This window comes from Leuciscus leuciscus (assembly GCF_965113295.1).
Source record: "Leuciscus leuciscus genome assembly, chromosome: 3".
Taxonomy (NCBI): Eukaryota; Metazoa; Chordata; class Actinopteri; order Cypriniformes; family Leuciscidae; genus Leuciscus; species Leuciscus leuciscus.
In genome coordinates this window covers 67,355,103-67,369,841 of record NC_138727.1, presented here as the reverse complement: position 1 = coordinate 67,369,841, position 14,739 = coordinate 67,355,103, and the positions used below count along the sequence as shown (strand labels likewise).

The 14,739-nt window shown below is 36.6% G+C and overlaps 1 protein-coding gene and 1 long non-coding RNA gene across 4 annotated transcripts in view; one reads left to right on the top strand and one right to left on the bottom strand.

The window, feature by feature from the left end:
* LOC309494180 overlaps positions 1-14,739 on the top strand; it is a 243,646-nt gene that overhangs the window by 222,742 nt on the left and 6,165 nt on the right. The window lies entirely within an intron of this gene.
* On the bottom strand, positions 857-7,661 carry LOC309494168 (uncharacterized protein). Of its 2 annotated transcripts, XM_082163416.1 has the most exons (12): positions 6,838-7,661; positions 6,636-6,775; positions 6,267-6,471; positions 6,070-6,171; positions 5,769-5,962; positions 5,537-5,678; positions 4,810-5,454; positions 4,656-4,737; positions 1,879-1,930; positions 1,528-1,647; positions 1,396-1,443; positions 857-1,286 (listed from the first exon to the last, which is right to left on the bottom strand). In XM_082163416.1, the coding sequence occupies exons 1-12, from the start codon at positions 7,586-7,588 to the stop codon at positions 1,131-1,133; spliced, it is 2,637 nt and encodes an 878-aa protein (XP_082019542.1). In that variant the 5' UTR covers positions 7,589-7,661; the 3' UTR covers positions 857-1,130. The 2 variants fall into 2 exon arrangements, with proteins under 2 accessions (XP_082019542.1, XP_082019543.1); XM_082163417.1 differs by having other exon boundaries at positions 1,158-1,443.

Genomic DNA, 14,739 nt, shown 5'->3' with positions numbered 1-14,739 from the left:
CAAAATATAATAACAGAGCTGCCAACTCTCACGCATTCACCGTGAGACTCACGCAATTGACACTTTTCACACGCTCTCACGCCACACATCCATTATCTCACGCACAGAAAAATCGCGAAGCAAAGAGGACACGGAGACCAACAGACTAGACAGAGCAGGTTACTTATGATATGAAAAAAACTCAGCTCTCAGATTCTGTAATATTTTTTTATTATGAAATTCAAACAATAAATACCGTTTTTTTCAGAAATCAAGCTCAAATTTGGAACACAACTCGTTTCGGTTTTCTTGCAGTTTTTCAGTAAAATGTGTTTTTGAAAATATATATTTCATATAAAAAAATTTGTGTAAAATTAATTTTCACATTTTGGATGACACAGAGGAGGAGCCTCGAGCGTTTTAGTGACTGAAGAACACAAGTGGTGAGTTAACCTCCAGCATTTACATATTACATCCAGAATTTTGTACAATTTAGTTACTAAAATGTTTTGACAATCACAATACACTTATTGTGATGCAAGTTTTTTTTTTGCAAAAAGTACAATAAGTTGGAATTCAGTTTCATGTTCACCTTAGTAAAACATAGTAACAATAATTCATTCCTTAAGTTATAAGTGGAACAAAAGCAAACAAGCAGGATGGTTTCAAACAGAACTACCACACACTGCTGTTGTGAACATTTGAAGGACCTGTATAATTGAATGTATCTGGCATCACTTAAACCAGAGCCACAGAGCGAGTCAAGAAAGAACAGTTGTCTTTGCTTTGGCTTCAGAATCTGAAAAATGTCCGAGAACACTTTTACCAATTATTGTGCAATAAACTTTTCAATAAGACAACTTTAAATGGATTGAAAAAAAACTTTTGTTCACATAAAAATATGACTTTAAATTATAATTTAACCTGTTAGCCTGCACCCCCACTTTTGAGAAATCCCAAGAAATGGCATACCGGGACTAAAACAGATACAGTTCATGAACCATTTGCACTAAAAGCATAAGTATGGTCTCATTTGAAATATTAACTTACAGCAATCATCCAATGGCCTTGTTCCCAAGTTAAAAGGCCTGGTTTCCAAGATGGAAGTAAAATGACATCTTTGTTGCAAATGTCCACCTTTAAAGAATAATTTATCCACACACAAAGTGTAATAAATCTTTAAAGACACAAAAAAGTATATATACAGAAAAAAAAAACATACAGAAAAAATGGTCCAATGGGTTTGCAGAGAGCGGTGGTAACCAGGTCACTGAAATGTAACTGCTGGTCACCCAGATGTCAATGTTCTGTAACACAAAGTTGCTTTTACAGTATTTACACAATGTTTTTGTTTGTTTTGTAATTTACATATTATACTGTTGATATGTAGTGCATTGGTAGTAAATACTACAATACCCTTATGGACCCAATTTGTGCAATAACCCTTAGACAGGAATTCAGAATCTGCATAAGAGGCACAAAAATAAAATCCATGATAATGCAAATTACACATCTAACACATGAGTGCATGTTACTCCATTGTCTTACCATGGCCTCTACATAATGCTGTAGTCCTAATGTCAAGAAGTCCTCACGGGTAAGTGTTTCACCATAAACGCATACAATATGCTCCTTAGGATCCATGGCCTCATCCAGTACACGTGAAACCTAAAAATGAAAACGCATAAAAACAACATTCTTCATATTAACTACAATTCTATCTTCTATAGGCCTTTCATTATTATTGTTAAATCTCAATTGGTTGATCATTTATATAATTAACATACTGTAATTACAGCCATTAAACTGCTCAGTGTAAAATTATGAGACATAACGGTATGATTTTCATTAAAGCTGCTCTGAAATGTTGTACATTATAAAGCTGGCTTGACTTGATACCTTTTCCTGTAGTTCTGCGCTCAATGGATGTTGCCAACACCTGGAGCTAGCACTCACATTCTGCAGTTTCAGAGGTGGGTAGTAACGAAGTACATTTACTTCGTTACATTTACTTGAGTATTTTTTGGGAAAAATTTTACTTTTAAGAGTAGATTTGAATGTGGGTACTTATTACTTTTACTCGAGTACATTTCTAATGAAAAAACTGTACTTTTACTTCGTTACGTTGGGCGACGTTCCTCTCGTTACTTTATTTTAATGCAATATGTTGTTAAATGCGTAAGTGCGATGTATCTTTTTTCTGGGCTTGAGCGATGCTCAATTCACAAATGAATCACTCTTTTGAGTCGATTCTGTTCAAAGTCTTCATCAAACAAGTTGGCAGATCTGTCTAAATCGGTTCGCGAATCAGTTTGAATTAATGAACTTGAACTGTTCAGTTCCTGCACGCACTGAATCATCTGAAGCGATTTCAATTCACACTCGACTCGGAGTCGTAACAGGAAGATTTAAGGACATCAAGAGCGTTGGATGAAGTGGCCGTGGACCTACAGTACAGTCAAGTGAGAGCAAATCTGCAAATGCATCATATTTTTGCCAGCGATGAAGATCTTTATTAGTTGAACATCTTCGTAAGCTGTCTGTGAATGAATGATTCCACAGGACGATATACTCGATTTAATTTCACTCAGGTAATACATTTTACAACCAAACAGATTATTACGCCATGATAGCACTACTAGAAAGTATGACATTACCCGTTTTTTGGACATATACATTAATTTACATTAAATAAGCTACCATTGCCCACAGTTTATGAACACCCGCCATCCCGCGGTAGTTTGTGTGTATTGTTGCGCAGTGGCGTGCGAACTCGACTTGAAAACGAATGCCTTTAATTGCCTGCCGTAGACACAGTTAACCAGTTTAAACATGCTTGCAGAAATATTCATTTGATTATATTTTGGAGAACCGACAGAAGAAGATTTTTTTTTGTGTGTGTGTGTTCAGATGTTCAGTAGCAGTCATGAGCGCGAGCACATGTGAAGAGTTTTAACTCTTTCTTCTCTGTGTCAATTGCTTGCCTTTGAATCAGAGCCGATCCTGACCTCCCTGGGGCCCTAAGCAAAATTCTGTTTAGGGGCCCTCATACCTGACCCATGAGCCATGAACCATTTGCCATTGCCACACAGTCACACCTGACACCCCAGTGTTCCCACTACAATCCCTCCTTTAACTAGTTGTAGCGAAAATGTAATTCCTGATATCAGAAGACATTGTTACTAGTAAAAAGTTCATTCTTAATATCAAGAATTCACATTTTAAATAGTACAAATTGAATTATTGATATCAAAAATGCATAATTATCCTGTGAATGAATAAAAGCTAAAAGGGCGCCATAGCATGTCACTGTGTTTTAAACGATAAAAGTAATTCTTGATACTCTTGATTCTTGATGGTTATTAGTTACGGATTTGCATCCATATTGACCAGAATCTCCAGCCAATCAACATTTTAAATTCAATGGAGCCTATCAATAGTCAATGTCAACATTGCTTTCCATATTGCATTTGGGCAGAGTTGTAACTAAACCTTGACTGAGCGACTAGATAATCATCGTCTTGTTTTAAAACTATAATGAGGAGTGCCATCACGCCCGTATTGTACTGGTCCTGACTCACAACAGATGTTTCTGCTGGAAAGTGCGCGTTTCATTTCATGCACGTGCATAAGATATGATCGCATGTTAACGCGCGACGCGGTTATCTTTTCCGAGCTGCAGTTTATAAACAAACACGGTTGTCCTTTGTCGTTTATTAAACATAATAAATCAACTCACATCAACTTAACTTTAGCCTACTGTTCTTTGCTGACATCAAACTTTGAGAGGAGAGTCACAAGTCTGCCTGATAACTGTTGCCGCAATGAACTCTTATGGTGTTGTTTTCTCTCTCTTTTCGTGACCAGAAGGATAGTTCCGCTTCATTTTCTCATCGATATTGTAAACATTGATTGACGCGCTTTGACACGAGGGGAGGCGGGGCCTTGAGTAATTTGCGGGGCCCTACGCACTTTGCGTAGTGTGCGTATAGGGCTGATCGGCTCTGCTTTGAATGCAACACTCTGCAGATTCACTTTATTTCGACATTGTCTAATAATCCAAATGTAGTTGTATAAGTTATATTACTATTATACAAACCAAAGGACAGGCAATGATTTTCTTTTTCGGACTACAGATGGGAGAAAAGGCTTTTTGTTGCAAAGAGAGCCAATCTACTTATGAAAATAATAGTCATTTAAATAAAAATAAAACATCTAAATAATATAATTTTATATAGGCTATATGACGACTTCAGATGCAAAAGCCTCTAAGTACCATCTGAAATTTTCTTCTAAAAGAGCATTTTTATCAAGCTTGTACCTTTATGTTCAGTTATTTCACTTAAATGGCAATGAAAAGTACCTATTAATTGTCATTAAAGTGAAATTACTGAACTTAAATATACAAGCTTGATAAAAATGCTTGTTTTAGAAGAAAGTTTCAGATGGCACTCAGAGGCTTTTGCATCTGAACTCTTCTTCATGTATATATATATATATATACAGTACATATATAATCCGAAGTAAGTTACTCGCTACTTGAGTAGTTTTTTCATTGGATACTTTTTTACTCTTACTCAAGTAACTATTAAGATTATTACTTTTACTTTTACTTTGAGTAAATATTTCTATAAGTACTTGTACTTTTACTTGAGTACAGTTTTTGGGTACTCTACCCACCTCTGTGCAGTTTAGTAATAGCCTCATCTTTTTGCAGAACCTTAATATTGTCAGCGTTTGAGATATCTTGAGATAGACCTAAAAGGAAAAAAAATAAAAAATAATAATCGTAGTACACATGCTCATGCAAAAATGTTTTTGACATGTTACCTATAATAAGTTGCCCATTCTTGTTCATGAAGGTTTGTCTGGTTCCCATTAACTTCTGTATTTTCTCCAGCCTTGATCTGTTAAGCTGGGTGTTGTGATGGTGGACTATATTACGAATTAGAAAGATCTGAGAGCTGGGTGCCATCATGTTGAGAAAGTAGTTGTTTTTCTCCATTTGAGCAAAGAATTGTTCTACTACTTGGGTATTAACCTTCCCAGCCAGTTCTGGCACCAGAGCAGTTCTTCTTAAAAAATCCTTGGGATCTTTCGCATTCGTTTCATGTAGTTTATCATATAGCACATAATGCTCTGAACTCCCTGTTGTAGGATGCCCATTGATATCGGGGGGATTTCGCGGCTCTGTTAACCAGGGAAGATTAACCTTGACCTTGCCCTCTTTGGCTAAAGAAATGTTTTCTTCTGTAGGGCTAAGTAGTCTTCCCTCATGTGGAGCAAATGGCAACACCAACGGGTCCCTCAGATTCCCATGTGTTGCCAGACCTCTGGCAAAATCATAAATGGTAACATTTGGTAAATGTTGCCAGGACAGTAAAATATCAACATAGTCTCTTGGACTTTCCGCTCTCATGTTGAATTTCAGGCTGTATACCACTCCACATGGGCACATAACTGCAGACCAGCCTCCTAAAACCATCAATTATAAAAAATTATAAATTCTTTAAATTCAATTGAAAAACAAAACCATAATCAGAGTATGGTTCCTTACCTGATGCACCCCAGATTTTCTCAAAAATCTTATCATAAGTACTCCTACTCCTAATTTCATTATGAAGCCTGAGGATAAGGTCTGTTTTTGAACCACAGGGATCCACCCCACAAGCTTTGCACAGTTTCTTGACATCATCAACCTGTAAAGTAAAAAAAAAAGAAAAGAAAAGAAAAAAGTAAAACTATGATACATATTCACACAGACAAGAAATATTACAAATAATCCTGACCTTCATTTTCATGACTTCCTCGAGAAGTCTGTCTTCAGTGATGTCTAGCTCTGCCTGCTCTTTTGTTTTTGCTGGGCGGTGTACTTTTTCCCACTCTGTGTTTAAAACCACATCAGATTTTCGAGTTTCTGGTCCAATCCACGGTGCCCAAAAACCAAATGTCGGCTTGACAACAAATGGATTCTCCTCTCCAACTACATGAGAAAACATTTAAATATATGTTGTTTTAGTTTGTTAATCAATCATTCAATAGAGGCAGGTACAATTTACTTCAGTGACAAAGGAAAAAAACATGTCTTACCCTTCACAAACCCAAGGGAAATAATATTCAAGGACAGAGACTCCCAGAAGTCTCTCACATTAACTTCCCCAGTATACTCGGTTGGATCAGGTACCTCACTCACTGCAAAAGGAAACCAACATTCTTTGTTCCTCACAATACAAACAAAGCCTAAAACAAACATTGTCAGAATAGCTTTAATGTGTATGTTGTCATACCTTGCATACTGAAAACTCCCTTTTTATGAAGATCCATAATAACCACAGGAGGATGAGAGCCACAATTGATGCATGCATATTTGTAGTCATGTTGCACCAATGCTTCAAAATGTAGGTAACCATGAAACAGATGGTTATGTGAAGGAAGCTTTAAACCAGATGCAAGTGCCATTGCTTTGAAAACTCTGCCTGCTGCATTATGAGTCTACAGACAAATATAAAAGTGTTATACTTTGTGGCAGGTATTGTTACTTAGTAACAATAAGCAGTAATTAGGACTGTGGGAAGGTATAATAATATATACAAAGAGAGAAAGAGAGCTTACATTTTTAGGAATAAAGGCACATTTAATATGTACAAGGACCATACCTGGAGTGATGCCCTTAAATACAAACACAAGTGGAAACTCATGAGAATATGATTGTTAAAGTTGTGGATTCCATGTTCCCAGTCTTGGTAACGGTACTCCATTCCACATCTTAGACATTTCCTTAAGTATGTGCTTATCCCTGAAAGGAATACATTGATTAGACACATAGATGTGAATATTTAATTTTTTTATAACACTTACCTTCATAGACACATGTCAGTGTCACAATCTTAGCTTTTGCTGTGATAAGGATGGGGTCACTTAGAGGCAAGTTATAACCACATTCAGTGCAGAACTTTTCTGATGGCACAATATGCTTTGGTGGGGGAGGATCAAACACTCCTCTGCAAAGATTTTCAGGAAAATTTGTTGGATACCGTTTTTTATCCATGATATACTTTAAAATTCTCCGCAAAAGTTCTTTCCCAAGTCCAAGCGGCTTTTCCATCTTTTCCTTGTCATCTTCTTGATGACCATCCAAGTTATCTTCTTCTGTTCCAGTTGATTTGACATATTTAAAAAGCTGTCTATTAGTTTGAAAAAGGAACCACTTTGCGACATACTTATGTGGACAAGACATCCGTGCATTAACACAGGGACAATGCCAGCTGTTTCTCTGGGCATCATACATAACCATCACCCTTCCCAATCGACTGTAGTATGATGGTTTGTTCTCCAAGACAGACACATAATGCTTTTTGGGTGGCCCAATTTTAACACCCACAGCAAGTGGAGCACTTTGGTCTGTTGCCTCCTTTAGTCGAGCAAGACACATCTCTTTCTTGTTTTCTGTAAACCATCTTTGCTTTACAAGCTCACTCAATGTGTCCTCCTCAAGATGACAGGTGTTTGAGGGAGATGAACAAAAGTCAAGTGACCTTAGGTGAGAACATCTAAATGCTTGATGCCCACTCCTACCTGCTACATCATAAAACAAAGAGCAGTCATCCATCTCGCATTCACTTGGACCTCTCAGCTTTTGTTTAACATGAACAGGAACAGGTGGCCCACAGACATTTTTGGCAACTGCATTTTGAGAGAGAGATTTTTTTTCTCAGAAATAATTTTTAAAAATTCTTTTTTTTTTTTTTATGTTCTATGAGAAAATAATTTCTCTCAAAACTTTTTTTAGTCTCAAATATTATTATTTTTTGCTATTGGTATGAAAACTTTTTCTCTCAAATATTTTTTTTTCTCTCATGAAATGCTTTTTTGCTATCAGTGTGATAACTTTTTCTCTCAAACTTTTTTTTTTCTCTCAGATCATTTATTTTCTCGCATGTAATAAAGACACAATTCTCTCTCCATAGTCATGCACGTTACAGATTTTGTAATTTGTGTGCTACAAAAAAAACGACAGAAATTTATTTACTTTACCCTTATTCTTTTTTAATACATCAAGACTAAAAACACTGTACAAACGCCATTATGAAATGGTCTTTTTCAGAACTTATAATGCTTTTTTACAAAACTAAAAACTGTACAACAAGCTTACCCCTTCATCTCAACGGCACGCTGACATGTGAAAGCGGTTTTCTTCTTTGTTTTCTGATGGATCGCAACAAAACTTACACATTACCGCCACCAACTGTGGAGCATAAACCAATAGCTACTACAACACAGGTGATACTAAATAAACCAATCAAAATCCTCTGGAAGTTTGTACAGCCCACTTGCGGCTAAAGCTCCACCCACTTGCTGCTAACCCACCCATTTGCAGCTGGCTCCGACCTCCGTTTATACCCATCTCATGTACCTTGGATATATTGGACCTTGATGTTCATCAAGAAACAGTAATTCGGCCGGGGATTTTTACGGATCTTCCACGGCCACGGATGAAAGTGAACCCAAGTAGTTAGTTAGTTTAGGAATTTTTGCATCCCTTTTCTGCCTTTCGAGTTTGTTTTTCCTTTTTTGTGCACCACTGTCACTTTTTTTCATCATTTTTGAACTCCTGCGAGCGATTTATTCCCATGTTCTACATGAAAGCATAACGAAAAGAGGCGTTTCCCAACGTCATAGCGCAAATTGTAGAGTTAATTTGATTGGGCGGTGAATTATATCAGTCAGGCACATTTTCCAATAACTTCTTGTTATTTTATTATACACAAATCAACCACCAATGACTTGACAATCTCATTTCCTCCAGCCAATCACGGGCCCCCTAATCCCGTGGGCCCTGGGGCTTCAGCCCCACCTAGCCCTTATGTTAATCCGGCCCTGGTGAGCACATGGCTCCTGATTATTCCTGTGCCATGTGCTTTCTGTCTAATTGTTAGCTCCTCCCTTCTCGTTATTTGTTTAGTAATTAACATTCCTCACCTGTTGTCTCGTTACCCTCGTGTGTGTTTCATTTATAGCTTCCTTTGTGTTTTCAGTCCGGTGCTGGTTCGTTTGTCTAAGTTCCTGTTTCTTGTTCCTAGTGTTTTTGCCTTGTTAGTATTTGTTCTGGTTTTTCCCCCACGTGGGAGTTTTGTTTATACTTTGTATTTTGTTTGGTTGGTTAATTAAAATCTTACCTTTGTTTTCCTGCAATTGAGTCCTCGTTTATGTTTCCTGATTATCACGTGACAATTGTATTCTCTTCCGGTCTGTTTTCCATCCGCGTTTTTTAAATTTTTTTTTTTGTAAATGCTTGTAGAAGATAACCACAAAAACAAAAAACCACAAAAACATTAACAACAGCCATCGTCATTGTCATTACATTACAACCATACTCCAGAGACCCTCAGTCCAGACTAAGTTCCTTCAGTCTTTCAGTCCAGATTAAGTGCCAAGTCCTTAAACACAGCCACTGTTCTCATAGCTTTTACGTTTTTAGAGAACTCAATAGACTCAAAGTAAATTTTCATTTTATGTTTAAATCTCAAAAGAAGAGGATTGCATTTAGAAAATTTACATTTGTGAATGTGAAATTTAGCTAACAGAAAAAAAAGGTTTATACAATAAATATCACTTTTCTTTTCACATTCATGAAAACCAAAAATTACATTTTCATATGTTAATTCAAAGTTAGGATTCACATAACATTTGATAAAATCACAAATGTCACCCCAAAATGTCACTGTGAAAGAGCAGTTCCAAAATAAATGTAAAGTAGTCTCAGGTTTCTCTGAACAGAAAGAACAGAGGGTATCAATGTCATTCTTAAGTCTTTTGAGAAAGCACTTATCTGGGTAAAACCTATCAATTAACTTAAAGCTAATTTCTCTCGTTTTGTTAGTTATCAGGTATTTGTGAGGTAATGTCCAAACTTTTTTCCATGGAATATCACTTACAAAACCATTCCAATAAGAAATGACATATGGCACAGAAACAGACTCCTCCTGAAACAAGACTTGAGTTTTCTTATTGTTTTTGGATTTAGATGAAGAAAGGCATTGTTTACCTATAAATGTCTTACACAGATCCACTGAGCGACAGAGATGAAAAAGAAAATCCTTTATAAAGCATGATAACCCCTTGTGGCACTGCATCAGCCACGATGGCAAACTCTTTTGGAGTAACAGGAATTCCATGCTTTACCAAGAACTCAGAATAATTACAAATTGATCCATTTTGATTGAAAAGTTGAGATACAAAAATAATTCCATTACTAACCCAATTATCAAAGAAAAGAGATTTATGTTTGTACAGTAGGTCCTTATTATTCCAAATTATATAAGAGTGAGGAGTAAAGTTGTGTTTAAAGATGAGGGACCACCCTAATAACATTTGCCTATGAAAAAGGGATAATTTGACAGGGATTTTCATTATGCTATAATTACAGGTTAATAAGAATTTTAAACCCCCTAGTTTGGAAAAAATAACATTAGGGATCAAATTCCAGATAGATGCAGGCTTATTGATAAAGTTTTTTATCCAGTTTATTTTAAAGGTGTGGTTTAAAGTAGTGAAGTCAAGAAAGTTGAACCCCCCCTTCTCAATAGTGTTCATAAGTACAGATTTTCTGACAAGATGAGTTTTATTCTTCCAAACAAAGTTGAGGAGTATGGTATCAATTTTTTTTAAGAATGGCGGTGTCAACACTCAAAGAAAGAGCAGCGTATGTTAACCGTGACAAGCCCTCAGCTTTGGCTAGTAAAATTCTTCCCTTTAATGACAGATCTCGCTGGAGCCATATATAAAGGTTTCTCTGTGTACTCTCAATTAGTGGATTAAAATTTACAGAGCATCTTTCTAGTTCATTTTTTGTTATAATAATACCTAAATATGATACCTGATCTCTGGGTATCATATTTCTCATGATGATGGACATGAGTTGACATTTGGAAAGGTTCAAGACTAAGCCTGAAGCTTTGGAGAATTGCTGGATATATTCTAGTGCTATAAAAGAGTGGTATCATCAGCCAACTGACTGATGAGTATCAGTGTGTCAGCAATACCACGAAGACCACTATTAGAAACATAAGATGCAAATATCTGGGAAACTAGTAAAAACAGATAAGGGGATATTGAACATCCTTGTCTAATACCACGTGACAAATAAAATCTAGGAGAAGTACCGTATTTTAATTTGATTGTACTATTACAATTATAATAAAGGGTTCTTACAGCCTTACAAAAATACTCACCAAAACCAAACTTTTGTACCGACTTAAAAATAAAATGATGCTCTACGGAGTCAAAAACTTTATAAAAATCCAGGAAAAGAATAAAACTATTATGTTCCACCAAGTTGCTATAATCAAATAAATCTAAAACTAATCTAATGTTATTGATTATGTGTCGGTCTCTCATATATCCAGACTGAGTCTCATCTATAACGCTATCCAAACAATCTTTAAGTCTTTTAGCAAATATTATGGCACAAATGTTATAATCGTTGTTAAGGAGTGTGATGGGCCGCCAATTGTCCAAATGAGTAAGATCTTTCTTTGGTTTAGGAATTAGTGTGATGATACCCTGCGTTAACGTAGGAGGTAGAGCTTCTTTATCAACACTCTCTTTAAAAACATTTGTTAAAAAAGGAGAAAGTTCATTAGCAAATAATTCCATCACATCCTGGGGATTTATTGTTTTTCAAGCTCTTGATTGCGCTTTGTACTTCCTCATGAGTTAACATTCCATCACAACACATTCTATCACTTTCCTAAATAACTTTAACATTATTAACTGTGTCCAGAAACAAATTCGACATCTGCTCTGCACATTTTGAACTATACAGATTTTTATAAAATTTGGCACTGAAATTGGCTATATCCTTTGGATCTTTTATCATTTTGCCATCAACAGATAATTTCTCAACTGTAGAAAGGGTAAAATTTTGTTTTTCAAGCTTAAAGAAATACGCAGAATTGAGTTCACCTTCTTCCAGCCATTTTTTCCTGGACCTTATATAAGCACCCCTAGCCTTCGAGAAATATAAATCATCTAGTTTAGTTTGCAAAGCTGCAAGTTCAGATTTCTCCTCCAAAGATAGACAACTAAAATTACGAGTTTGAGATCATGATCAGGCTGTCCTCAAGAACTCTTCTCTCTTTAGCTAAGACTGCTCCAACGTTTCTGAAGTAAACTCCAATTTCACATTTTAGAAGCTCCCAATTGGTACAAAAATCATTTTGAATTGTGGCTGCTTTCCAATATTGAGCAATTAATCCTTTAATTTGATCAATTACATCTGGTAATTCTAAAAGTGAACTGTTCAGTTTCCACAAAGAGGCTTTGCTATGGCCTGGTGCATAATCTGCCGTTAAAGGGGTATTAATAAAGATAGTTTTATGATCGGTCAAAGGGGTATATTGAATGCCAACATTTTAATCAAAATTGGACATACATTTTGATATGAGCCAATAATCAATTAGAGATTGACTAGACCCACTTTTGTTGGCCCAGGTAAACTCCACATTGTTAGGGTATCTTTCTCTCCAAATGTCCACCAATTCAAACTTATTTATTAAACCTAACAATGCAGGGCTAAGACAATCAGTCCCCTTTGGTGGATATCTATCCAAATAATTATTTAATGATACATTAAAGTCTCCTCCTAGTATGAAAAAAGCATTAGGGAATTTATTCAACCAATGTGTGAGTTTCTCATCTAACTTATCATAGAAACATTTATTATCCTGAGACGTATTGTACCCATATATATTTCCCAGAATTATTGTTTGTTGGTTAAGTGAAATCACTAATAAATGAAAGTGGCCCAAACTATCTGAATCTGAACCTAATATATCCCCATTAAACGTATTTCTCTAAATGCTTCCTCCAGCAGAGCGTTCAGTGCCATGAGAACTCCAAATATCATTACCCCACTGAGATTTCCCCCATTTGTAATCATCTTTAGTAGAATGACATTCCTGAAGAAAACTCAAATCTGACAAAAAAAGAGCTTTCCTTTTGACACTATCCCTGAGGCCTCTGGCATTAAAAGATACCAATGACAATGACATAAACAACCAACAATATGAAAGAGAAAATAAATCAAGCTGAGTAACTGAATGAACCACTCGTTCAACTCACTTTCCTCAAAAAGTGCAAACAACCACAAGAAAAAAAAATGCCCACCCGGTACTTAAGTATTCATATTTAAGTTCAGAAAAAAATAAAGATTAAATTTAAGTTTCTGTTTTCAAGTAGTAACCATTTCAAAGCATTACATTTAAAAAAATACAAATAATTTGAAAGCCTTCAATAAAATGTGTATAAGGGAGATTGTAGCTATTAATATAAAGTAGTCTATTGCTTAATACCATGAAGATATTATGTATTTAGGGCAAAAAGAAACCATGGTTTGACTTTAAGCATTCATTCCCCTTCACAAAAGAAAAGAAAAAACAGATCCTAAGCAGATCGCACGTGAATCATTGACAGAAACGGGTGCATATGAATAAACGTTACTACTAAGTAGGTTTGTTGGCTAAATCTTTAGCAGACAGTCTTTTACCCTCGATGACAGCGAAGGGACCGTGAAAGCCAGCCCTCTTCCCTTCCCTCCTCGCCTTCTCTACTGTCGGCCACAGAAGAGTCCTTGCATCCTTATCTTTCTGCGAGAGATCCTCGAAGACCTTAATCTTCTTCTCCCTGAGCAAGTCGGACGTTTCGGCGTCTTTCCAAACTGTGTCCCGCTGGGAACGCGATGAGAAAAAGACAATTATGCGACGGGAGGACTTTTCCGCAGCAGAACGAGGCCCCAGTCGATGAGCGATGTCAATTCCGAAGTGCAGATCAGCAGCGATGCTTGGGGAAACCTGGCTAAAGAGGTCGATGATCATCCGCTTCACGTTCTCTCCTGATTTCTCCGGAATACCAGCAGATTCCACCTTCTCTTGTAAGCATCCAAATCGTTACACCTATCACGAAGTTCAACGTTTTCTTTCTCCAGTTTTCCGATTTTCCTTTGCATCTGGTCAGATTTTTCATTCAAACACTTCACCTGTTCACCGTGGAATTCGAGAGAGCTGATTATCTGTTTAATAGAGTTCGAGTTCTCAATCACCGTCTTTTCAACTCCTTGAATTCGGCGCAAAGTTTCTTCGTGCATGGCCTCCATTCTCTGCATAAATCTCATTAGCATAGTATCACTCACCACTGGACTATCAGAACTCGGTTTGCTTTTTTTGGCAGGATTGGGTTCAGGTGTATCTGGTGAAGGCACGAAACCATCAGACTGTCCAGCAACTGTCTCCATATCAGTGCTTACCGAGTTCTCCTTGCATAACTATGCATAGCAAGATGAGTTTCTTCTTTCTCTTCCATATTCTCAAGTCAGTGCATCAGTTGTAGCAAAAGCACGTGCTAGCACGTCGATAACTAGGCTATAGCTTGGAAAGAAAAAGTGCGTCTGAAAAGCTTAACAAAAACATTTACAAAGAAAAAAAGTCTGTTAAAGTGCGGCTATTCGAAATTATTTCTGAACATGACCAGTTAAAAAGTAAAACCGGGATTTGAGCAAAAGTTTTTAAGAGCTACTGCAAAACCGTCTTGTCACGACGCCATCTTGGCCTCGCCCCCCCTGTCCGAGTGCCTTCCATCCGCGTTCACAAGTCCACATTAGCTATGTTTCCATCAACTTGTCAATCGAATTATATGAAGTTCGGTAAAAAAAATAATGCGAATAAAGCTGGTGAAAGTGTGTTTCCATCAAACGGCTTTAAAGCG